The sequence below is a fragment of the Orcinus orca genome, chromosome 10 (genome assembly GCF_937001465.1).
Source record: "Orcinus orca chromosome 10, mOrcOrc1.1, whole genome shotgun sequence".
NCBI classification, from domain to species: domain Eukaryota; kingdom Metazoa; phylum Chordata; class Mammalia; order Artiodactyla; family Delphinidae; genus Orcinus; species Orcinus orca.
The window spans coordinates 97,265,542-97,289,296 of record NC_064568.1 but is presented as its reverse complement, the minus strand read 5'-3'; the positions used below and the strand labels follow the sequence as shown (position 1 = coordinate 97,289,296).

Sequence of the window (23,755 nt, the reverse complement as noted above, 5' to 3'; positions counted from 1 at the left end):
CGTGCCTTAATTCTAATCAGCCCTCTCTCAACTTACATTCTGTTTGCATCCAGGATTTTAATTCATACTTTTTTAAAGTCACCATAAACTGAACACATTGCTTGCCATTGTTTTTGGTATCTCGTACCTCCCTTCTGAGATCATTTTCCTTCTTCCTGAAGTACGACCTTTAGCATTTTCCATTACTGAGGGTCTGTGGGTGATAACGTCTGTTTTCGTGTGTTTGAAAATGTCTTTACTTTGTCCCTGTTTCACAAGATACTTTCGGAGAGTAAATAGGTTGGCTCTTTTTTTCTTCAGTACTTTGAAGCTGTTATTCCACTTCTTCTGGCTTCTTTGTTGGTATTGAGAAATCAGCTATCAGTGTAACAGTGGTTACTTTTTGGGAAATCCATTTTATTAATCTGGCTGGTTCTAGGATCTTTTTGTCTAAGGTGTCTGTGATGTCATACAAGTGACTAGATGTCTGACCTGTGTCCTGTGTGTCTTTTTTTTTTTTTTTTTTGGCACTTCTTGACTCTGAGGATTAATTTTTCATAAATTCCAAGAAATAATCAGTGATGCTCTCTTCAGATATTGCCTGCATCTATCTCACTCTCTTTTTTAGCTCCTCTTCTGTTTTATTTTAACTTTGGGGAATTTCCATTATTTTCTTGTTCGTAAGTCAAATGTTTACAAATATTTTTAAAATATTTTTTTCAGCGTTTGAGGTGTCTTGTGATGTTTGTATGTTTGTTTGTTTCAGGCTACTGTTGCTCTCTATGGCCAGAAATGGACGGCACTCGGGACCTTGTTTCCTTTGGGTGGATAACTTTCTCCTCCTGCTAAGGGTTGTGGGCATGATTTGGAAGGATGCAGGAATTTATGGTCATTATCAGTCGGGATCCCATCAGGAACAGGGAAGCCCACTGAGGGATTCCAAGGATGAAGGTTTTAGAGGCTTTGGCAGTTATTGGAAAGGTCAAAGCAGTAAAAGTGAGGGAAACTTCTACTACAAGGGGATGCTTTGAGGGAGCTGGCTCAGAAATGGTAAATCTCAGAAGTCTCTGCCCCCTCGCTGCCTGTAGTATAAAGCCTGTGATTCCTGGGTGCTTGTCCAGAAGTTGATGCTAACCTCGTGTCTGCACATCTGCTCTCAACTGCCACTAGAGAAAAAGGCGTCCTCACTTTCACGTCTCATGAGAGTGCCTGTCATTGGCTGACTCTCACCTGGAACCATATGGAGAAAGAGATTCTAGGACCTTGTGTGTGATTCCAGGCTTATCCCTTGCTATGCAGAGGAGAATGGAGGAGGGGTGACGGTGATTCCAAGTTGACAACAATTTGGCATAGGTTGTTACGGATCACGGATAGCACTTTATGTTGCACACATATTATTTTATGTGCTCCTAATAGCATCACTGAGAATTAAGAACAGTAAACACACCTATTTCAAGGAACCAATACCCAGTGTAGGTCTGTTAGCTTTTCCAAAAATCACACAGCAAGACAATGGCAGAAATGGGACCAGAATTGAGGTTTTCTGGCACTTGTCAATTGTTTTCATGAAATCAAAAATTAACTTGTAGAAAACATCTGAGATCAATTATTTTTGCAACTGAGACACAGGGCTAAGACATTTTGCTTCCACTCATCCCAAACCAACTCTTAGGCATCAAGCTGCAGCACTTTTCTTCCTAATAATTTATCCCGTCCAACTTTTTAGCCCAAGAAGAACCTTAACAGATGTGAAAGGACTTTTGTGAAGATAGACTATGATTCACCAGATGGTCCATTTCCTGATGACCTGTACCTGGAGATGTCTTGGACTGTCTGCACCATGCTCTAAAAGTCACCACCTCAAAAGATACCACTAAGATTGTGTCATTCCCTGTGGATATGCAGCTTAATATTACAGTTGTCAAATATCATTCAACAAATATTTCTTAAGCACCTTTTTTTCTAGGCTTACAATTTCTGTGATCATCATGATATTTTAATGCCGCTAACTCTGACATTATTAGGTTAGCAAAGTATTTTAAAATATGTCAGAAAAAGTATGCATATTAATTAAAATGTTCCCACATATAAGGCTTAAACTGAAGTCCCTGGGTTGATAGGAGACAAAAGACTCTTATTAAATACTATTTGATAAGTTAAGTATTTTAGTGTCTCTGCCAATCATTGCTACAAAAGTATTTATCGTCAAACATGAATTGGGTAAAAAGGGAAATATCACTATATTATTGTCTGTTAGTCATATGTACTAAGGCAATAGCAAGAACAGCATTTTCAAGCAATGGCCATGCCCTCTTGCGCCCTGATCAGCAAGCTTGTTTCTAACATCAGGTTTTTACTGTTTCTCAGCATTCAGAATGAGATAGCTGATTCTTTGAGTGAGTACATGGAGTGTGCACCAACATGCCTATAGATTTTTGTATTCATGGAGATGCTCTTTAAATGGCATCTGGGCCCTTTTATCAGACCACTGTTAAAAGACTGCAAGTATACACTCAGTGTAGAATCACTGAGCATAAAAGCAGGAGCTCCACTTTGAGCAAACCTTTTGCTCACACGCTCACAGACTCTGGCAGTGGCCCCTGTCTCACATGGCTCAGCATGCATGAAGTCCCTAGAGAAAGAGCTCATTCTTGTTCCCATGTTCTTACTCTTCTTTAGCTTTGCTCTAATTATAAACTTTTAGAGAAAATAAATGAGTCTAGTGAATACATGAAGGTGATAGAAAAAGGATGAAGCTGATAAGTAAGGCTGGTGGTAGGTTGGAAGAGTTGTTGAGATTTAGGAAGCAGTTGGGAACGCAGGTACCTATATATTAATGACTGTGCCCATCGGATTGAGAGGAATGAAGGGCAGGGCTGAGAATTCAAAACTTAGGACATAAGCATGTGAGAGCTAGGAACCCATGTGATGGGTGGATAATATGTGGGCAAGTGGAATAAAGCAGACTAGAAATCATCTACTGGCTGATAATCCAAGGACCTGGAGGTGAGAGTAAGATTAGAGGACTTGGAAAAGCTCAATTCCCAATTAGGCACAAGTGGTTGCTCTGTAGGCAGAGAAGATAAAGAGACCAGGGAAAAAGATGTGGAGCTGGTTGAGAGCCTGTCAGCAGCTCCCTGTTCAAGGACGGGACTCTGCAGCTGTCAGAGTGTCTGCCTGTGGGGTTATGAAGTAACTAGAAGCATGAAGGGGGCTTTTCTGTGCTGGCTCCCTAATCAGGAAGGGGATGTCCATTCAAATCTGTGGAGAAGGCTCTCACACCCTCCACCAGGCTTCTCGTGGGCATTTTCACTTCTGCTCTGAGATCATGGGACTTTTGCCCTCTCCTACCCACTTAGATTTTATTTCTTTTGGTATATCAGAGAGGTTTAGGATCTTCTCTTGTGAGTTTCTCCACCTTGGTTATTCTCCAGCATAAAGTCATTCTTCCTGTTGGTAGTATTACCCGTGGTTGCCATGGAAGTGGGGACTAATTACATCACACAGGAGGGGAGACCTGCTAGGGAACCCTCAAGGACACCGAATGATTTCAATTATTCAAATTCCCAGTAACTTCTTAGAAGACATGTATAGGTTTTGATCATTAAAAACCTTTGACTTTGATTTTGAAATTGGGATGTATTTACTGGATAATGGAATTGTAAAAGCAAGCTGCTCTTCAGCACACACTGGAAATTCTCAGAACTGGGATTTTTTTTTAAAAAAAATATACTTCCACCATTCTGGTTTCTGCCCTCAAGAGATGAAGAAAGCGGGCACTGTGATTGCTTGGTTCTAGTTATATAAAACCTTAAGTGGACTGGTAATCCTTTGGCAGTTCATTATCAGAATCTCCTGTGTTTACCTTAAGACTTCCTGAGGGGCAAGATGGCTTTATTGTCCTTACCCAGCTAACTCTGCTTCCTAATCCCAGCTTAGCTTCTGACTTCTCTGCTGAGCTTTAAGCATTCATTTAACCCAGTGTTTCTCCCGTGCCACGGGAGAGTCTAACCTACCTTAGATTAGGAAGCGAATGGAATGAATAAAGTGTTTTAAAACAAGAGGGCAACTCTTTATAACACTGTAGTGATTAAACCTGAAAAAAAAATCCAAGTAAATATCAGGGTCTGATAAATGATTCTGTCTTCATTCTTGCTCAGAGATGTAGAGCAGTGCTCTGAGAAAGGATCTTTCCTGTGGTACGCGGTGGGCTTAACTAGGGCAGCTCTTCCCTCTCTAGAGTCACATGACCAGTTATTTCCCAGCACCATTTTCTGGTCATTGCTGGCAGTCATCGTTTCTCTTTCTAATGTGGACTTGGTCTAGGGTAGAAAATGGCCAGAGAAGATTTTAGAATTTAATGGTACAACAGATATGAAGGAGGAAGAGACCGTGAATCAAAGAAGGCAGACAGACTGTAGATGGAAGAGGGAAGGAAACAGATTCTCCTCTAGAGCTTCCAGAAGGAATGCTGCTCTGCTGACACCTTGATTTTATCCCATGAGACCCATTTTGAACTTCTGACATCTACGACTGTAAGATAATTTGTATTGCTTTAAGCCATTTAAGTTTGCGTTTATTTGTTACAGTAGCAGCAGGAAACTAATACATACAGCACTACCAAGGCTCTCCCCTCCCCCCAGTCAGACTGCTCTTGTTGGGCTTCCCTGGTGGCGCAGTGGTTGAGAGTCCGCCTGCCGATGCAGGGGACACGGGTTCGTGCCCCGGTCCGGGAAGATCCCACATGCCGCGGAGCGCCTGGGCCCATGAGCCATGGCCGCTGAGCCTGCGTGTCTGGAGCCTGCGCTCCGCGGCGGGAGAGGCCACAACAGTGAGAGGCCCCGCGTACAGCAAAACAAACAAACAAACAAACTGCTCTTGTACAAGTCACCAGAGAGTTCATTACTGCAAATGCAATGATCATCTTACAGTGTCGTTCTTACTTGACCTCTCAGCAGCTTTTGACGTAGAAGACTTCCTCTTGAAACATTTATATACTTGACTTCCAGGAGACTAAACTGCACTGGATTTCCTCCTAACTCACTGGCATCTCCTTTTCAATCTCCTCTGTTGAATTCTCCTGTTTTTCCTCCCACGTACTGAAAGTTGGAATGTTCTAAGGCTTAGCTCTGGGATATCTTCTCTAACCATACTTACTCCCTAGGTGATCTTATTTAACTTTAAAAACAATCTTTATAATGAAGACAGCCAAATTTACGTCACCAGTCCAGAAATCTCCCCTAGGCTTATATGTCCAGCTGCCTATTCTGCATCTAAAGTTTGTTGTCTAATTGGCATCTCAAACATGTCCAGACAAAACAATTTCCTTCTCCACAATCCTTGCACCTCCCCTACCATCTCTATCCATACCTCCCCTGTGTCTTAAGCTAATAATCTTATCTCCCTTTTTTTTCTTGCCAGATATTCAGTAAATCCTGATGGCTCTGCATTCCAGATCTATACTGAGCACAAGCACAGCATGTCTGCAGACTTAGACCAAGCCTCCAAAGGATTTCACTTACCACCCTGTGAGTGACATGGGCCGGGATGCTGCTGTATCAGCAGAACATACTCTGGCTGTTGTCTTATATCATGTGGAAACAGAAGTAGATGGGAGGTGGAGTTCCCCATAGGAACCCTGACCAGGACCCTCTTCCTTTTCAGACATGGACTTTCTGGGGAATAATACTGGAGGGGCGGGGGGCTGTTTTTAACTGTGGCAAATGTTCTGCCAGAGTTCCTTCAGAACACAGCCTCTACTTACAGCAAGTTAAAAGACTGGGTGGGAGTATGTATATAGATAAAACTATAATTTAAGCTTCTTGAGGTTGGGAATCATATCTCAAATTTCTCTTGTCACCCCATGAATAATTCTTGATTGTGTATTTTTTATTTGAACTCAGCATTAGAACTCATCTGGGGGCCCAGTTTTCAAGTATATGTTCAGTTATGTCAGGAGATTTTAACCTGCGGTCCATAAATGGAATTTTGAGGGTCTATGAACCTTCTAAGATTGTACACAACATTTTATGGTTATTTGTGCTTTCCTTGGGAAAGTGTTCATAGATTTCCTCAGATTCACAAAGTGTTCTGTTTCCTAAAGGCTGAAAACCACTGAGCTATCCAGCGATATCCAGACTGTGGGTCCTCTCTGCCCAGAAGCGCCGGGGTAAAGAGCCAAGGAGGCGTGGGCGAGGGGTTTGTACCGTTGAGGACAAAGGGGGCCTTTTGATGCTGATGTCCGCACAGGTGACCTTCTTTACTCATTAGGACTCACCTACCTCTGCCTAGCCGCCCAGCAGTTTCACACCAAGCTTACGGGTGGGAGAGAAAAATCTGAGACTGGGGCCTGAATTTAGTGATGGACAACATGTGGCATACTGTGAGTGAGGAAGAAACTGGAAGGTTTAGAGTTTCCCTTGACATTTTGACTCCCCAGCAAGCCCCCAGAGAGGGCTAAAAGGCCTTCCAGGTTGTCCAATCATGACCCACATGCCTGTCACAGCCAGGCTGGGACACAAGGGGCATAGCAGCCCTCCTGTCTATGTCATTCACTTGGCAATAATAACATACCGCTGCATGACACCATCTATGTCAATGTCTTGTATTAGCATTAACTGTTATTTGTATTATTTCAACGTTGTGTGTGTAAACTAGGCTCCACCAGATTTAAGGTTGCCAGAAGTCAAAACCCTTGTCAAATGTCCATCTTGGTGTTAACCCTTATAGCCGGTACTTAATCATTATTTTATTTCAAGTGAATAAATGACAACACATTCAATAACTAGGTGGCTGGATTTGGTATTTGCTCTGATTTAAAGAGCCAAGGCCTATCTCTTAAGAGCAGGTTGTTTTGAAATCTCCATTAATATAAATGAAGCCTTTCCAGTTCTAAAGCTCTGTGATCATGGATTGAGAGTCTTACGTGATCATAACTATTTATGCAGTCCTCGGTAGTTTATAAGGTGCTTGTATGCACTTGCTCAATAATCGTGTACTGATCTCAAATGTAGAGGGCCTCTGGGGGGGTTCTCTGATCTCTTCCCTCTCCTTTAGGGAAACCTGAATGGTTTAGGTTGACTTCCGGAGAAATAAGTTCCCCCAGCTCCCTTCAGGTTAGGATCTGAGCGTTTCCTCAGTTACTGAGTCCTCTTCCTGCTGTTTGAATCTGTCTGTTCTGGTTCTATCTTGAGTAGTCATTTAGATAATGCCTGAGGAGTTAATGTTTTCCTGGCAAAACCTGGAGGAGTACTTTGCTATTCTTTCCCTTCTTTCTTGAAGACTGGAGAACAGCTTAGCAATAAAACAGTCCGGTTGATCTACTTTAAATAAGGCAGCCTGCCCACGGTTGATGCAAATATTACACTGATGTTACTGTTTGGTTTGAATATATAACAAGGATAGAAAAATGTCCATTAGAGATGATAGTCAGCTTTGAACAATCTACTGCAACGGCAAGTCTAGAATGAGCTAGAAGGGTTGGGTTGGGAGGAGCCCAAAGACTTGATGAATCATGAAGGTTTTAGAACTACACTGTGTCAAAGGGGAGAGTGGTATTTCTTAATCTGACAAATCCTACTCATAAAACCCAGGGCAGCAATGCAAATGGCAACAGGGAGAATATTCCAGAGCTAAGGCTAGAATAGTAAACATAAAGACTGTTGTGAAATGAAAGAACCTTCAGGAAAGTATGACGCTGGCTGTGTACAGCAATAATTCTTATATTGTGGAAGAAAAAAAGGAGCAATACAGGAAGTGATTCATTTTAAGATCAGGCCCAGCCCTACATGGAAGCAACTAGTACCAGTGACCTCCCATCCTCACTTTGGCTGCCACAGTGGTGGTTTCTGGGTATTTACTCATTTGAGTTGTCGTGGAAGGACACTGTTAAAATGCAGAAAGTGTCAACAAATTAACCCAGTAACAGCCATTTCCATATTCTTTTATACTAGTATTTAAAAAGTCAACAGAGAGCATTCCTTGAGGTAATAGACCAGGAGTATTTGATAGTGAGGACAGAAAATGTCCAGAGTAAGGGACACAGTTTGGGGAAGAGGGATGAGATGCAGTCACGAGCACACTGGATTTGGAGCAGACACCATAAGGAAGCATGGACGTTTGGGGATGACCCCGTTAGGAGCACCCAGTGCTGGTTTTGCTGTTGCCAACATTTTCACTAGAAATGGCTCCATTGGGAGTTTCTCCAATTAAATTAACAGAATCACAGAAGAGTCTGTGTCTGACCCAAGGCAGGTTGCCTCTTCTTTTCTCTTTTTCACTGTCGTTCCACATTTTTGGACCCTAGCCCCTTCTCTCTAAGGGATTCAGGTTACTTGATTGACCAAAAGGCAGAGAGCAGGGTCAAAAGAAACCCCCAGGTTGTGAAGGCACACGAATATTTTATGTTCTCTGTTGTATATTATCTGCCTTGCTAATTAACTGATAGATATGACATACATTATCAAGCTATCTGCTTCCAAAATTACCAAAAGTCCATATGGCTGTTTAGCAAGGTCACAAATGCTGGGCATCACCATCACAACTATTTGGAAGAAATCTAATCTTACTTCTATGTGGAAAATGGTACCCCAAAGAGGTAGGAAGCTTGTAATAGTTGTAGGAAAACTACTAGCTGAGCTAACAAAACCTTGAAAAGGTATTTGATATATGTGTTTGGCTCCAAATAAAAGACACTTTCAATACTCTGCCTTTTTATTTTAGTAACATCCAGCTCAGTCAGTTGTCCCAAATCGCTTCATTTTCTTAAGTAGAGTTTTGGCTTATTAGCATACAGATGGGGATTTTGGATTTTTTTAAGTGAGAATTCTCACTTTGCTTTGTTAATCAAGCAGTGACATCCTTTTTGATTGCCTGGTGAATTATGAAACTAGACTGAACCACAAGTTCTGCACTTACTATAGTACAAGGCAAGGAAGAGTGAATTATGAGCTCAGTGGCCCCAGGCAAATCACTTAAACTTTTTGAGTTTTTATTTTTTTTAATTTGGAAAAATTCAGGATTGTAATTGTTATCTAAAGAAAGTTGTATGAATTAAATGGGCTCCTATTTGAGGAACATACTTAATATACTCTAAGTGCCATAAAAAGCCACAATATTCCCTGTGTAGGGGTTTCAGATCAACGTTAATGGGAAACTGGGAAGATGAGGAGGTGATCTGACAAAAAGAAGCTGGTAGGACGGGTCTCGGGGAGGTGGGACTTATTAAATATATAGTTTTTGGTCCTGAACTCTAAATGAGATCGGAACTTGTATACCTTAGTTAATTAATTAGTATCTCACTGAGCACATATTTAAAGTGAAAGTACATTTTTCTGAGGGGTGGGGGGCAGGGCACATGGTGGACTGAGCTGCTTTTCCAAATTGGTAATCATGTGAGTTTTAAGACAGTGGAAAAGTTGGAGGTAGAAGAAAGTCTGTGAACCTGAGGAGCCTTGATATGCTACTCCCTTGTGACTTCCCCCTGGTTTTTTTTTTTTTTTTTTTGCGGTACGCGGGCCTCTCACTGCTGTGGCCTCCCCCGTTGCAGAGCACAGGCTCTGGACGCGCAGGCTCAGCGGCCATGGCTCACGGGCCCAGCCGCTCCGCGGCATGTGGGATCTTCCCAGACCGGGGCACGAACCCATGTCCCCTGCATCGGCAGGCGGATCCTCAACCACTGCGCCACCAGGGAAGCCCCCCCTGGTTTTTAAATGTCATTGGCTTCACAGACTCTCAGACCTCCTTCTGAATTCCTGACTAATGTGGAAATACATTTGTAAATATTGAGAAGCGGAGCAAGTACTTTGATTACTCTGTGCGTGTGGTGCTGATGACTCAGACCTCCTTCATCCAAGGCCTGGACGGTCCTGCTCCAGCTCTGCTTGTCCAGGCCACTGTTACTGGTATTCAGATACAGTGCCCCGAATAACTCAGAACAGGTTCTGGTTACTCTTCAGCCCCTCAAAAATAAATACATGAATAAAAACCCAAATGGGAAGCAGAAATGTGTAAATCATCTGTGATAAATAGTTGTGATCAAGTGTTAGCTAAGAAGCTGCTTCTGAGCCGTGAGTTATTCTTTGGACATTTGGGTGGATTTTTTTGAGGTATAATTGACACGTATAGCATATTAGTTTCAGGTGTACAACATAATGATTTGATATTTGTATGTATTGCAAAATGTTCACCACCACAAGTCTAGTTAACATCCAGGGTGGATTATTTTTAAAGCTTGCTTGATTCCATTCCTAGATAGGAATTCATTACATGTTATTTGCTGAAGTTACTTCTCTTTCAGGACTGCAGGCTCCAAGAGTTTGCTTGCCCTTATGGTTTCATGTCTTTTCAATAACTTCATAAGCAACTTGGCAAAGAGTCTTGCCTGGACATCCCATCTGCTCTCTGTATCTCCAGTTACAGCACCGCTTTTTGTTCATTTCGTATTCTCAAAGTGTTCTTTAAATAAATAGCGACGGGATGAAGAGGGAGGAGTGAATGGGATTTTGGGGGTTGAGGAGCAGTTTGGAAACATAAATAAGGCACTTGGAGTTCTCAGAACAGAGGTTATTGCCGTTCTGTATTCACTAAATTTTCCTTTCACTCACCATTGCATGATTCAACCACACTGGAAAGATACCATCTAGGGCCTTAGGGTAAACGAGTTCTCGATCGTAGAGAAAGAGGATCCAGAATGACAAAAATACAAACTGGAAAATAGAACACAAAAATAGTATCATTAGGTTTATTTTCAATGAGTGCTTCCTAAGATAATCAAGGAAACGTAGCAAAATAAAAATAGATACCAGTTTTAAAGATACATTCCTATATATACATAATGAAATACTAAATGAAGGAAAAAATTATTTATTGTAGAATTACAATACCCAGTCTCTGGGGATTTCAGAGAGTTAGGGATCAATTATTTGTCATTGTGGCAGGCAGAGAGGATGTAGATAAATAGGATTCGCAGACCATTTCATTTTAACCAATGACTTCTCTCTTCTCTGAGCTTTACCAGGAGTGCTGAGAGCAGCCACATGGCATGGCTTGAGTCTTCCACCTGCGTTGCCCACTCTCTAAATAGGCATGGCAAGGGGAAGCAGGAAGGCTGGGGCGAGGATAGGTGACAAGCTCCCAGGGTAATTCACAAGCTAGTTAACAGAGAGTTGGATCTCCTTATTGCTCAGAACTTTGGATTGATCCCCATCCTCTTGTACCCCTTGGCTGTCTTTTCAAAGTGTCTGTCTTCCATGCTACAAAATCAATGGAGAGATGGGAAAAAATAACTATTAATCTTCTAACGATCTTCTTAAATTCCAAAGGCTCAATTTCTAAGTCTTAAACAATGAATAAACTCCATTGATACAAAAAAAACTTAGCCTCTTTAGAAGATTTTTGGGGGTGGAGGAGGAGGTGTCCTGCAGAGTAACACTGGAATGCCAGTACTCACTCCGTTATCTGCGAGCTCATCATTAGTGTTTGGAGAGTTTCATTTTGGATTTAAGTTTGAGGTCTCAATACTATAGGAAGTGGAATGATGACGGGTAGAAAGAGGTAATCATTTCTAATTATAGGCCCTGCTGGGCAGCCCGTGTGCCTGGTCTCAGTTTGTTTCCATTCTAACTAATGAATGAAAACATGCGCAATGTTGTAGAAATGTGGACAGTATCAGCAACAAGCCGACTGTCCCTTGCATATATATGTCTTGCTTCTTCCCAATGTCCATTCATTCCACAAAATACGTGAGTCACCCACCATGTGTCCCACACCAGGTATTTCAAACAGCCTGTCTCTCCTCCATTTCAAAGTGTCAACTTTGAAAGTTTTCATACCTTTTTTTTTTAATGGTTTCCACTTGCAGAAATAACAAATGCTTATTGCAGCAAGTGAAACAAGATGTATGAAAGGGAAATTAGTCATCTGCCTCCTCGGCAGCCTCCATTCCCATCACCCTGATGGAACCAAGGTCATCGCAGTTGTATTTTGGTTAAGAAAGGTCCTTCAGACTTCCCTGTTAGACAGTAATAAGGATCTTGTATCAAACGTTCACAAAGGTACGAAAGCTAATGATAAATCTTGTCAGTTAATGTGCCTTATTTCCCGAAGACACTGGGCAGTGCTATGCAGTCCTCAGGCCATTTATGCAAATGCAGTTGCCCTGGATTATAATAATGGGCTCCTCGCTGCCCAGGAGAAGTGTCAGTCCATATGACATGTGTATTATATTACCTGCACATCTTTGTAAACTTACTGCAGATATCGGAAAAGCCAGTGTGGTGAAAAGCAGGTCTCTGAAGGCTGTTATGAACTTAATGTCTTTTTTCCCTTTAGCTCTTTTCAGCACATCTTCCAGACAGGCCACCCCGTAGAAAAGGGCCTGCAAGAACTAAATTCATTACAACAGATGAGGACCTTTTCATTCCTTTAATTAATACATTCTTCACTGACATGAAGCACCATCCCTCTGGGAGCAGTGTTGATTTGAGAAGGAGGGGCCGCTGGCTGTTTCAGTTGGGAGCCAGTTCGAAGGTTGGTCTTGCAACTTGCTGGGCCCTGACCTTGATCACTAAAACCGATTGTGTAAAGTTGTTTAGGGGATAATAATGTGTACAGTATTTAGCATAATGGACTTGAGCTAAAATGGAAACAGAATAGAGTCAGCTTAAAAGGAGAATGTAATGAGATAGGTAGCTTGGCTGCACAGAGGTGGGAAAATCCAGATAAACAGCACAAGGGCAGAGCACCAGACACAATGGTAGATATATTCTGGCCTCTTCCTAGGAAGAAAAAAATGTTTAAATGCCTAGTGTTGCAATCTCATTAGAGAAGCCAGAATCAGCGTCAAGAGCCCCATGAAGGAGCTCTGTGCTCTCCTGAGGGAGACCCACAGCATGGCACCTTGCCTTTCTGAGGGAGAAGCCAGAGGAGAAGGCCTCTGAGGACCTCACAGAGACAGTCTGTGTGAGGGAGTGATTTAAATCCACAGGGCTACACAGCAAGCCGTGGGCTCGGGTGCATCTCTAGGTACCCGAGGGCCTTGAAGGTAAAAAAGAAGCAGGGCCTTTTTCAAGGACACAAGATCACAATCAGAACAGACTTTGTCCATTCTTACAGTGTTCCACAAACCCACGGCTTCTAATTTAAGGGTCACAAGAGTACAGAGTTGGAGTTGGTTTTGAGTTACTGCTTCAGAATCAATCCTATTCCTTGAAAGCTCTGACTGGTACAAAAGGAACAGCCTGGACTCTGCTGTGAGTCTGAGTCAGACAAGTTCTGGAACCTGGGCATCTGGACTAATGATCAACCAAGTCGGCTTTTGGGGAACAAGCTCTGAGCTCTGAACCCTAGGAAACCTCTTGCAGAGTTGGCCTCCTGCCACTCCTCAGGCTGAAGGGTGGGCAGGAGAGGACACAGAGGTGGATTAGGCCAGCGATGTCCCCACGGGGGTCCTCAGACCAGCAGTACCAGCATCACCCCAAAGCTTGTTAGAAATGCAGGCCCTCAGCCCCACCCCAGACTATGGAATCAGAATCTCTGGGAATGGGGCCCAGGAATTTGTTTTTCAATAAACTCCCAGGCGCTCTGTGTATATGCTAAAGTTCTAGAACCACTGGATTAGACATAAATTTATCACTTAAAAATCTTACTGACTACTCAAAACTATAATAGCTGACTTTTTTTTTTTTTGTAATAGCTGGCTTTTATTGATTTCTTGTTATGTGCTGGCCACTGATCTAAGCTTTTAATTTCTTATAACAACCTTATGAGGTAAGTCCTATTATTCCTTCCCCACTTCCCATTTTACAGATGAGGAAACTGAGGCACAGAGAGATAAACAAACTTGTCTAAAGTCTAATGGTTGATAAATATCAAGGCCAGGATTTGAAACCCAAAGTCTGCTTCTTGAGCCAGACTTTAAAAAAACCACACACACCATGTGACGTGTCAGGTTTCTAAGAATAAGGATAAAGCACTGTGGGAGTTCAAAAAAAGAGACCATTATCTCCAGGTGGGAGAATTAAAAATGACTTCAAAAAATACCGATGCCTGATTCTCACTCCCAAAGATTCTAATTTAATGAGTCTGGGGGTGCAGCCTAGCCTTCAGGATCTTAAAACATTCTCCCAGGTGATTGTAATCAGGGCAGCCAAGGTTGAGAACCACTTGCCTAGAGGAACTTCCATTTGGAAATGCAGACCTGGTAGCCTCCAGGGAGGCGGGGCTGCGGAGATGAGCCCACATGGTGGGATGAGGTTTTTAAAGAGAGGACAAAGGGAAGAGGAGAGAAGTGGGAAGCGAATGCTGAGGAAATGCCCTCCTCTAAGGGACAGAAGGGCTAAGGGGGAAGCAAAGTAGCAAAGAATGATCAGATGGTAGAAAATCAGGAATGTGCAAGAACCCCATGGCCCTGAGGGAGGAGGAAGCTTCAAGCCAGAAGGGGCCATTCCAGGGAGGGTGGGCTACGGTTTTAAATGCCATGAAGAGGCTGCCACCCCAATACTCGTCGTTTACTTTTGCCGTTGAGCGCTGAGCGCTGCAGAATTGGAGTGCAGTCTTTGCACTGAATGCTAGGAGAAGTCTCCTTCTCTCCCCTTCTTCCCCAGCAGCTCTCAGCTCACCCCTGAGGCCATAGCAGGCAGCTGCTGGAGTTAGGAAGGGCAGACGAGGGGCCTGGGCCCCGGTGAGGAGGCCTGCACCTTTCTATCAACACAGCAATTAATCCACACAGCAATTAATCTCCCACTGAGCGCTGAGTGCCTGCCAGGTTTTCCCTCCTTGGGGAGAGGCCGCCTCCACCCAGCATGTGAAGTCCCTGTGACCGCTTTCCTTAGCGAGAGCTTCCTAGCGTCAGCATGAGTCAAGCTCGTCCTGACTTTCTCTTGCCTTTCCCAGTCACAGAATGTGGAAATTGGACTGGGGAAAGAACACATTACTCAGAGCCTCCGTGGCTTCTCCTTCACCGATAAAAATTTGCTCCACACCACAAACTTGCCAATCACTTCTCCCCCTCTCCCCTCAGCTCACAGGTTATTTCACAGGCATATGTCACTTTGGAGAGATGCCAGCTGTGTGCGTGAGGCAGCCTTGTCTCCATCGATGTTAACCCACGTTGATGTGCCATCATCTGTGTCAACAAGGAATATTTATGAGCCCCTGCATAGGAGCCCGGGGGGGGGCGCTAGGGTGTTGCCAAAAGAAATAAACAGGCGAGAACTAGGGCATAGAGGATCCACACAGGAGAGCTGGCGAGCAAGGAGAGGGAGGTGGCATGGGCTTACTCAATGGGGAGGCCTCCTGCAGGGCCTCAAGGGCAGGTTTGCATCAGCTCACAAAACCAGACACTGGTCTGCTCATTCTCTAAGGACAGTACACGGGAATGTTTATAAGACACTCACAGAAGGAATAGTCAAGGGGGAAAATGGCAGCTGTTAGGGACTGAATTGTATGCCCCCAAAATTCATATTTGAAGTTATAACCCTCAGTACCTCAGGAAGTGACTGTATTTGGAGACAGGATCTTTAAAGAGGTGATTAAGTTAAAATGAGGACAGTAGGGTGGGCCCTAATCCAGTAGGACTGGTGTCCTTAGAAGAAGAGGAGATTAGGACCCAGAGCCACACAGAGGGTAGACCACGTGAAGACACAGGGAGAAGGCAGCCATCCACAAGCCAAGGAGAGAGGCTTGTAGAAACCAACCCTGCTAACAACTTGATCTTGGACTGCTGGCCTCTAGAACTCTGAGGAAGTTTCTGTTGTGTAAGCTCCCCAGTCTGTGGTACGTTTTTATGGCAGCCCCAGCAAACTAATAGAGTAGCATTGAAAGAAGATAGCAACAACTGGCCTTCTTTTACGACTCTTACAGCAAAATTACTGTTTACATTTCTCAACTATTTGGGCCGCTCAGAAAAGCAGAGTTAACGGTATCTTCTTGGTCAGGGTTTACTTCAGAGTTGCTACTGTCTGATTTAATTTTTTTCTACCAGTTCTTCCCTAATTCCATCTGTCCTTTCTTCTGAAATACTGCTGATCTAAGATTGTTAGCTGTCTTCCATTTTTGTTGCTAGCTGACAAACTTACCACCTGGGAGAGCTTAATTTACATTTTTTTAATAACTAGTGCAACTTGAGAAAACATAGCTAAAGGATGTTTCATTTTTACATTCATACGTCTTCACAAAATTCACAACAATCTTGAAAACACAGAAGCTTAACCTTTCTAAGTCGTCAAGTTTATTTTCCTTGCTCTAAGCCAGAATCCTCTTACACTATCCCAGGAAATGAGAATTTCTTCATTTAAAAATAATTCCAGAGAGGGAGATTCCACAAGTTTCCTGAGCAAGACATTACAACTCTGACTGAATGAGTCAAGTAATCCAACGCCCAGCTCAGCTCTCTGTGCCTGACTCAGACAGGCCGGGACTTTCTCAGGTCTCGCCTTCAGAATGATGCAACACTTGCCGTGGAGATTAATTCAGAATAAAACAGCAAATGGGGACTCATTGTGACGAGCATTTTGTATAACTGTGGTGGTGAGGGTGGTGGCATCTGGGACAGGTAGAGGAAGTTTGTCAAATATATCTGTATTATATGTAATATTATATTTCAGACATTATTCATGTGCATTGAGCTTATGAAACAGATGAAAGAATGAGATCGAGAACATGGGAGAAGAACTGATATGAAGAACACAAGAAAATAAAGAGAGGAAACTAAGAACATTTAGGGACAGGTTGGAAGGAAGATTTGTAAGAATGCTTAGCCAGTGTTGTATAGCTGATAACAGCTGGCTTCAGTGTAGCAGTAGGATGGCCGTGCGGTAGGCTGTCTTACGGGTGGGATGGGGTTCTCTAGAAAGTGGCTCTTACCAGTTAAGAGTTATGTTCTGATCATTTATTCATGCAGCCAACATTCACAGAATGTCTCTTAGGTGCCAGAAGTTAGGCATAATACAGACCAGGGCAGGTTCTATGTTAATATGTCTTTATTAGGAAGAAGAAGAGGCGGCAGAAGAGGAGGAACCTTTTTGGTACATTTACCATTTTACGTTTTGTAGACCAGGTTCCTTGGGAAACAGAATCTGAGATGCTGAGATCTGCCTGAAGGGTGTTCATGGAGTGAGATGCTGAGATCTGCCTGAAGGGTGTTCATGGAGGAGTGCTCTCAGAACATCCATGAGAAGAGGGAGGGAGGGAGGGAGAAGGACTGAGCACCAGGAAAACCGGAAGGGCAGTACAGTTGCATGGAATCAGCTAATCCCCGAAGGAGCCCTGGAGTTGAGCTGTCCCTTCAGAGTTGTCCTGGAGCCCAGCCTTTGTAGCCCAGGTCAACCAGTCTTTGCACGCAGCAACCTCAGGGAGGTCTTAAGCCTTGGTCCAGGTAGCTCCCTTCTGCTGAGGACAGTTGTGGGATGAGAGCTCAGCTATGAGTCACCAGCAGGCAGCACCCCTTCTCCCAGGAGCTGGGGAATGAGTACCTTGATGCTGAGGAGGTAGGGGAATCTGTGTGCCGCACCACAGATCCACTACATATGAGGCACAGAGGAGTTAGGTAACTCACTCAAGAGCACATGGCAAGTGAGTGGCACCCAGGCAGTCTGGCTCCAGAAGCTAGGCCTTCAATCACTAATCTTTATACTGTGCACAAAGAACCTACCAAAACGCTGTCATGGTTACTCAGTAAACCACAGCTGTTTTATTTCGGGTGCTGGTGGTGACTCTTCCCTTCTCTCAGCCCTCATCCTTTCAACTATCCGAGAGGTAAAAACAGTGATCTTAAGCATTTTTGTGGAATAGACAGTTCAGTGTATTTCTGAGTCTGCTGAGCTTAAGAGTTCCACAGATGAATGTATTAACCCGATGATGGAAATTAAAGGTTGGCCCCAAGTATCGCAGTGGGTTCTATATACTATAAATGGATCCCTGTCTTCTCACTGTTCATGGGCTACCTTGGAGTTTGAACGATGGAACGTCCCCAAGGATCTCTCAAGGATCTCTCTTCCCCTGGCCCTGCTTTGCCATCCCTGAGGACCTATGTAATGAAGTGGCTGTTGTCATCCTGAGAGCTTGACGATAATAAGGTCAGAGCTGCCTGCGGCTTGGGCAGCTTTATATGAAGAGGGGAGGGCAATGTCATGCCTCTGTTCGTGAAGTAGGGGGAGGGAAACAGGGAGGGGCCCACCCAGAATCTCCCCTGGAGATCCCAGTTATGAGGCACCACCTCTAACCATGTTTCAGAATGAAGTTTATTTTTAAAAAGAGGAAAACCCAGCAAACTCTTATGAATTCTGCAAGCCGATTTCAATTGTAGCTGAAAAATCCCTCTGTCCCCTCTCCCCAGCTTGCATTCCCTGGGGTCAGGGACAGTCCCTGGGTGGAAGTGGAGTGGATGGAGAGGAGGGAACACAACATTGTGGAAGACCCAGGCACTGGAAGCCTGAGCCAACGTGAGCACCCGAGGATGTCCACAGCACTGCCTTGTCTCCTTGCCCAGCTCCTGGGGGCTACCGCATTCAGCGGGATTCACTGCCCTCTGCCTGAGCTTGCAGACTCTAGCTCTAGGGCTTCCCCAGTGCCTGAGGGCATCCACCTAGGCAACTATTATATAGGGAAAGCATTGACTCCACAGTGGTCCTCCTCTAGCTGGGAAGCTGAAGTGTGAAGCCTGTGGAGGGAAGTACTTGAGCAGTGAGGCAGTTGGGTGACCCTTGCCTGAATCCATGACCCACCACCCATGGTGCTCAGTGAGGGGACTGATGTCCCCCAAAATTACCCTCCCCTCTGCACCATCCCTTCTGTACTCAAAGATGAGATGGCTAGAAGCTCACCAGCACTCTCCTATCTCCTCATTCCGTTTTCCACTTCTTACACCATTCTGAGTGCTTCCCTCATGTCCTTTGTCCCTTACGGTCACTCTGTGGTTATGCACTATTTGACAGATTTGTAAATAGAAGACAAAGAAATACCCAGACCAGGGTCAGTAGGAGGTGGAACTGAGGAACCATCCCAGAGAGCTCATGATCCTAGAGCTCCTGCTTATACCCACTAAGCTCTACTGCCTTCCCTCCCAGCAGGGAATTGGCTGCCTCTTCCCTGGGGTCAGTTTGCTCCCTCATTAGACAGAGACTCACCTCTCTCCTCTTCTTCCTTTACTCTCCTTAGGCACTAGGCAGGAATTGGTCGCCATTCCTCAGTGGCACCCCCACTAACTCACCTCATGCCCCAGGCATCAATCCTTTGAAGCCCCTGGGGTAGCTTCAGGAGGAAATGGGGCCCACTTAGAATGCTGACTTGGATTAAGTTGGACTTTGTTCTTAGGGGCCATGACGGATATTCCGCCAACTAGAAATGAAAGCTGTTTAAAGGGGCAGGATGTAAATTTCCTGGAAAGCAGGATGGGGTACTGACTTCAATATGTTTACATAAAATAAATTTAAGAGTGTTATAGCAAGTTATGAGACCTCTGTGACTTTATAAACACAACCATTAACTAATTATTCGTTAGTTAACACTAATTAATCATTAGGAAACACAACCATTAATCAGCCCACAAGACCTCAAGAGCTAGAAATTTTAAGGCGCAGTATTTCACGTGATGTCACGTATTTGAAGTCTGACCTTAAATTGATCCTCTAAAACACATTCAACCCATCTTCACCAGTTGGAAAACGTTGCATTAAGTCACAATTTCAGGATGACACCTAACAGCAGAAAGGAAACAGCCATAGGGAAGCCCCTCTCTGCCCATTTCAAGGGCCAGAAGATGTCAGAAGAGACTATACGGCTCAGGAATATAGAAAAGTGAGGTCAAGTCCAGTCAACATACCAAGGCACCCAGCTTTTATTATGGGGATAATCTGCGCCAGCCACTGTGGCAAATACAATGTAGAATCCTAGAACGTCAGGGCTGGCAAAGACTTAGGAGACAAAACTCCTGTTTGGGAGCCACTTACAATTTGATTGAAATGTTGAGAATCACATGTGGGTGGAAATGAGAAAACAATACTATACATAAATAAACGGAGACTGAGAGAAGCCGTAAAAATTCAGGGAAAGGAAAAAACGAATTTGGGCTAGAGTTGCTCAGCAGAGATTTTAAGGAGAATATGGGATTTCAGGTGGTCTGTGAAAGCAGCAAGGTGGTGTGGAAGCAGGTAGGCCTTTCATTCAAGGATAGTGTGAACATGGGTAGAACAGTGACAGCAAAAGCCTAGGGACCAACACTGGAGAAGACACAGGCCTTCCTGGAGCATAGACCAACCTTCCTAGGGAGGCGAGCGCCCGACGACCAAGTAGGCAGGTGAGCTCTTAAATCAGGAGTTTAGATTGGTCCTGTAAGGTAGGAGGGAGCCCCTGTGGTTTCCTGAGTAGCTGACCACACTTCTCAGGCAGGCTTATGATGTTTGAAGCGAAACAAAACCCAAAACAGTTCTTTGGGAAGATTAATCTGAAATCTGAGTGATGGATGGACTGATAATGGGACGACAGTGAAGAGGTGATCTGGTTATCTAGGTACCAACTAATAAACACCTACAATGAGAGGGGCAGTAAGATTGGGGAAGAAGGCATGAACCTAGTAAGAGGGAAGACATAGGATCTGGTGGCTGATTAGTCAGGGAGTTAACACTGGGAAATAAGTATCCTGGACAGATGAGTGTCTTTTTCCATTCTTGGAAATATGGTGCCTCTGGGACATGTAACCGAGCTATAATTAAGAAGCCAGGGAGATGGGGTTTGGGAGTCAGTGATGAATCTGCTGTTAGCCATGCTTAGTGTGAGGGAGGACAACCATACTAGAATTTGGATTTGATTAGATCATCAGTCCTGGCTGACACTGCTCTCTTTACCTTGACTATTCTTAATGTGAAGCTAATAGATACATCAAGCTGAGACTTTTACTGTATGATTCTAATTCCACAAAATCATTTTTTGTTATTTTCTATTTACTTGTTTTCTCATAAAATTCTATTATTGAAACAAGCCATCACCTTGATAGTTTTCAGGCACAGTAGAACTGTATTCAGGGCTCAAATCTCAAAATCAAAAGCCAGCAAGTTACCAGAGAGGAGGAAGCTGAACTTCCAGGCTGCTTTGATTTGAACCTTCTGAATTTCCTCTCCTTAGCATTACAGAGAGTCATCTTCTTTTTTTTTTTTTTTTACCATGCATTACCTCTGCCTAGGATTATGACGCCAAAGAACTAGAATACTTTGTCTAGTTTCTGAAATCAGATGTTTATACGGTACCCTACATTTTAGGTTAAAAATCTCAAAACTTTAATTAGCATCCCCAAAGGCTGCAGCATGTTTAGCTTTTAACTCTAAAAATAATTTTACATATTTCCAAAACATTTTTTAAAAACCTATTTTTCTCCCATTCATTCACACTTCATCACTTCATTCATCAGATTGTGGTCAGCTGGGCTAGGGAGACAAGAAAGGATCAAGTGATGTGATTGGTTTGTAAATAGTTGAAAATGTGTATTTGCCATTTGGTTGGGTGATTTGTCCTTTAAGATGGAGCCTGAGCCTATAAAAAATTGAAGTGGGATCCGAACATGGCAAAATGTATTTGCTTTTCTTAGATAAATCTGTTAGTCTGTGTGTGCTGTAAAAGGGCATTATTCCTCCACTGGAAATTGCACTTCCCACGCAACATACACCACTCTGCCTTCCCTCACAGACTTCCCCAAGCAAAGTTCAAAATTCCTCCTGCATATGTAGTCAGTCCCATGGTGAAACCATTAGTTTAGTTCCCCACTTGGGCTCATCTGAGAAGAACTTCAAGACAAGATTCTTTTCAAAAGAGCATTTAACAAGTAGCACAAAAGGTAGCTATGGATAACTCCCAAATGGGGTTTCTCAGAGCAAATTGTCAAGTAAAAGAGAATGCCAAAACTCACAAACAAACAGTGAAGAAGAAAGACAAATATTGGAATGTTGTACTTGATAAAATCCAAAGGTGTTATGTGTAGAGGCACTGATATTACAGACAAATAGCTTGCTTCCTGATACAGCCGAATGGACTTACCAGGTTAAGGAATGTTAAGTACTTCCATTGTCCACCATTTAGAAAGACTTTGGATTTCCGTGGATCCTCTCCTTGTTGTGAGATATAAAAATTGAGGAAAATATACCAGCTCAAAACAAAAAAGTGGTATATGCACGTAGAAGTCCTCGTCATGGCTAGCTCTGACCAGGGGACTGTAACGGTCTCAAAGTAGCTTCCCTCTGGCGTACTTCTGCAGGTGACAGCGGAAGTCCTATGGCAGGCCGGGCCAGAGAAGGAGAACTGTGTAACACACCCCTCTGGGATTGAGCGTTCCAACATGGCTGAATTTTGCTTCTCTCATAGGCTCCTTTCCTGATAAACGTGGGAGACAGGATTATTGCTGATTTTCAGATGCCTTCACTTAGATAATAGCAGGTAATCTGCAAATTTGCATATGTTTCAGTATTTAGGCTTTGAAGAGGGCAGGGAGCAATGTAAGAAGTGCACTTTGCACTATTTGACTGGGTCGGGGCATGATTAAATGACCTTATCGTTAAGTACCAGAGAACTCTAATGAAAATACCTACCGTCATGGTCGTATTTTCTTTTCTTGGGGGCAGAATAAGGAAGTTGCCATAATATATCTTGAGAGAATGAGAAGCAGGTTGACAGACCAGGAGGGAGAGATTGTGGGCGTGTTTATCGCATGGAGGGAAGTAAATATTTAGAAAGGGGAAGGGTGTTGTAATCTTGCTCCTAAGGTCTCTGAGGCCCTATCAAATCTGAAACAACCTTTGATCCTCTAGGGAGCAGCCCCAGCGTTTCTGTTCGTTGTTTCCCCACCCCCACCCCCACCGCCCCGCAGTTTTTTATCTATACTCTAGAGAACCAAGAGTTACTGAGAGCTGTCCCAGACACTCCATTTAAACAGGCATTTCTGTTCCCTTGGAGGGAAGCATAGCAAGTGGTCTGTGGCCAAAGAATCAGGAAGAGGTGTGTGGTCACTACCCCAATATACCTGAGTTCAGACACTGCTGGGAGAGAATGAGGGTCTCTGCATTGCCTTGGAGAGGACAAGAGTATGCTTAGGCTGGGCAAAGTTGTCAGAACCGGGCCCTGCCTCAGGCTCGACAGAAGGGACCTTGTGACATCACCAGCTTGTTTCCCTGGGCAACTGACTCAGAGGGTTTTGAGCAGATCCCCAAGGGAAATGCTCCTGATGCAGTTATGTAAGTCTGTAGGTGGTGCTGTTCAGTGATTTAATCAGGGTTTACAAGTACTGGGAGAAAGAACTGCAGGCTACACATGGAGTACAAAACAAAAACAAACCTACCTCCTAAGTCACTGGATCCCAAACATCAGGAACTGTAAACGGGGGTAGGGCAAGCCTGAGCCAACAATATAGGGTCTGCATTGTAACCATTCCCAAAGGAGAGGATGGTCTGGGAAATGAGAGATGGAAAATGCTGTACACAACTCCACGGCCTAAGTTAAAATGGTAAATAACAATAGCGGCTAATACTTTTACAGTACTTACTGTGAGGCAGGCGATGTTCCAGATGCTTTGCACATATGAACTCAGTTAACACTCTAAACACTACTATGAAGTAAGTACTATTGTAATCCTCATTTTCAGATGAGGAAATTGAAGCCCAAGCTGGATGCATTCAAAAGCTGGTAGGAAGCAGGCAGAGCTGCAGGCTGCGCTCATAACCAGTGCGCCTGGCCACAAAGAAGCACACCCTCAGACTCCCTTTGCAATGCTTCTCCACTCCCTGCCGAGCCCCTTTTA

General features: G+C 43.8%; 1 protein-coding gene across 1 annotated transcript in view; it reads right to left on the bottom strand.

Moving 5' to 3' along the window:
* The window catches only part of ADTRP (androgen dependent TFPI regulating protein), a 70,583-nt gene extending 47,507 nt beyond the window's left edge, over nt 1-23,076 (bottom strand). The window contains exons 1-4 of the mRNA XM_012534333.3: nt 22,982-23,076; nt 22,003-22,335; nt 12,230-12,364; nt 10,584-10,685 (exon numbers count right to left, since the gene is read on the bottom strand). Coding sequence (XP_012389787.2) covers nt 10,584-10,685; nt 12,230-12,364; nt 22,003-22,302 — 537 coding nt within the window. The 5' untranslated portion in view covers nt 22,303-22,335; nt 22,982-23,076. The remainder of the gene's footprint in view (nt 1-10,583; nt 10,686-12,229; nt 12,365-22,002; nt 22,336-22,981) is intronic.
* Nucleotides 23,077-23,755: the final 679 nt, after the last annotated feature.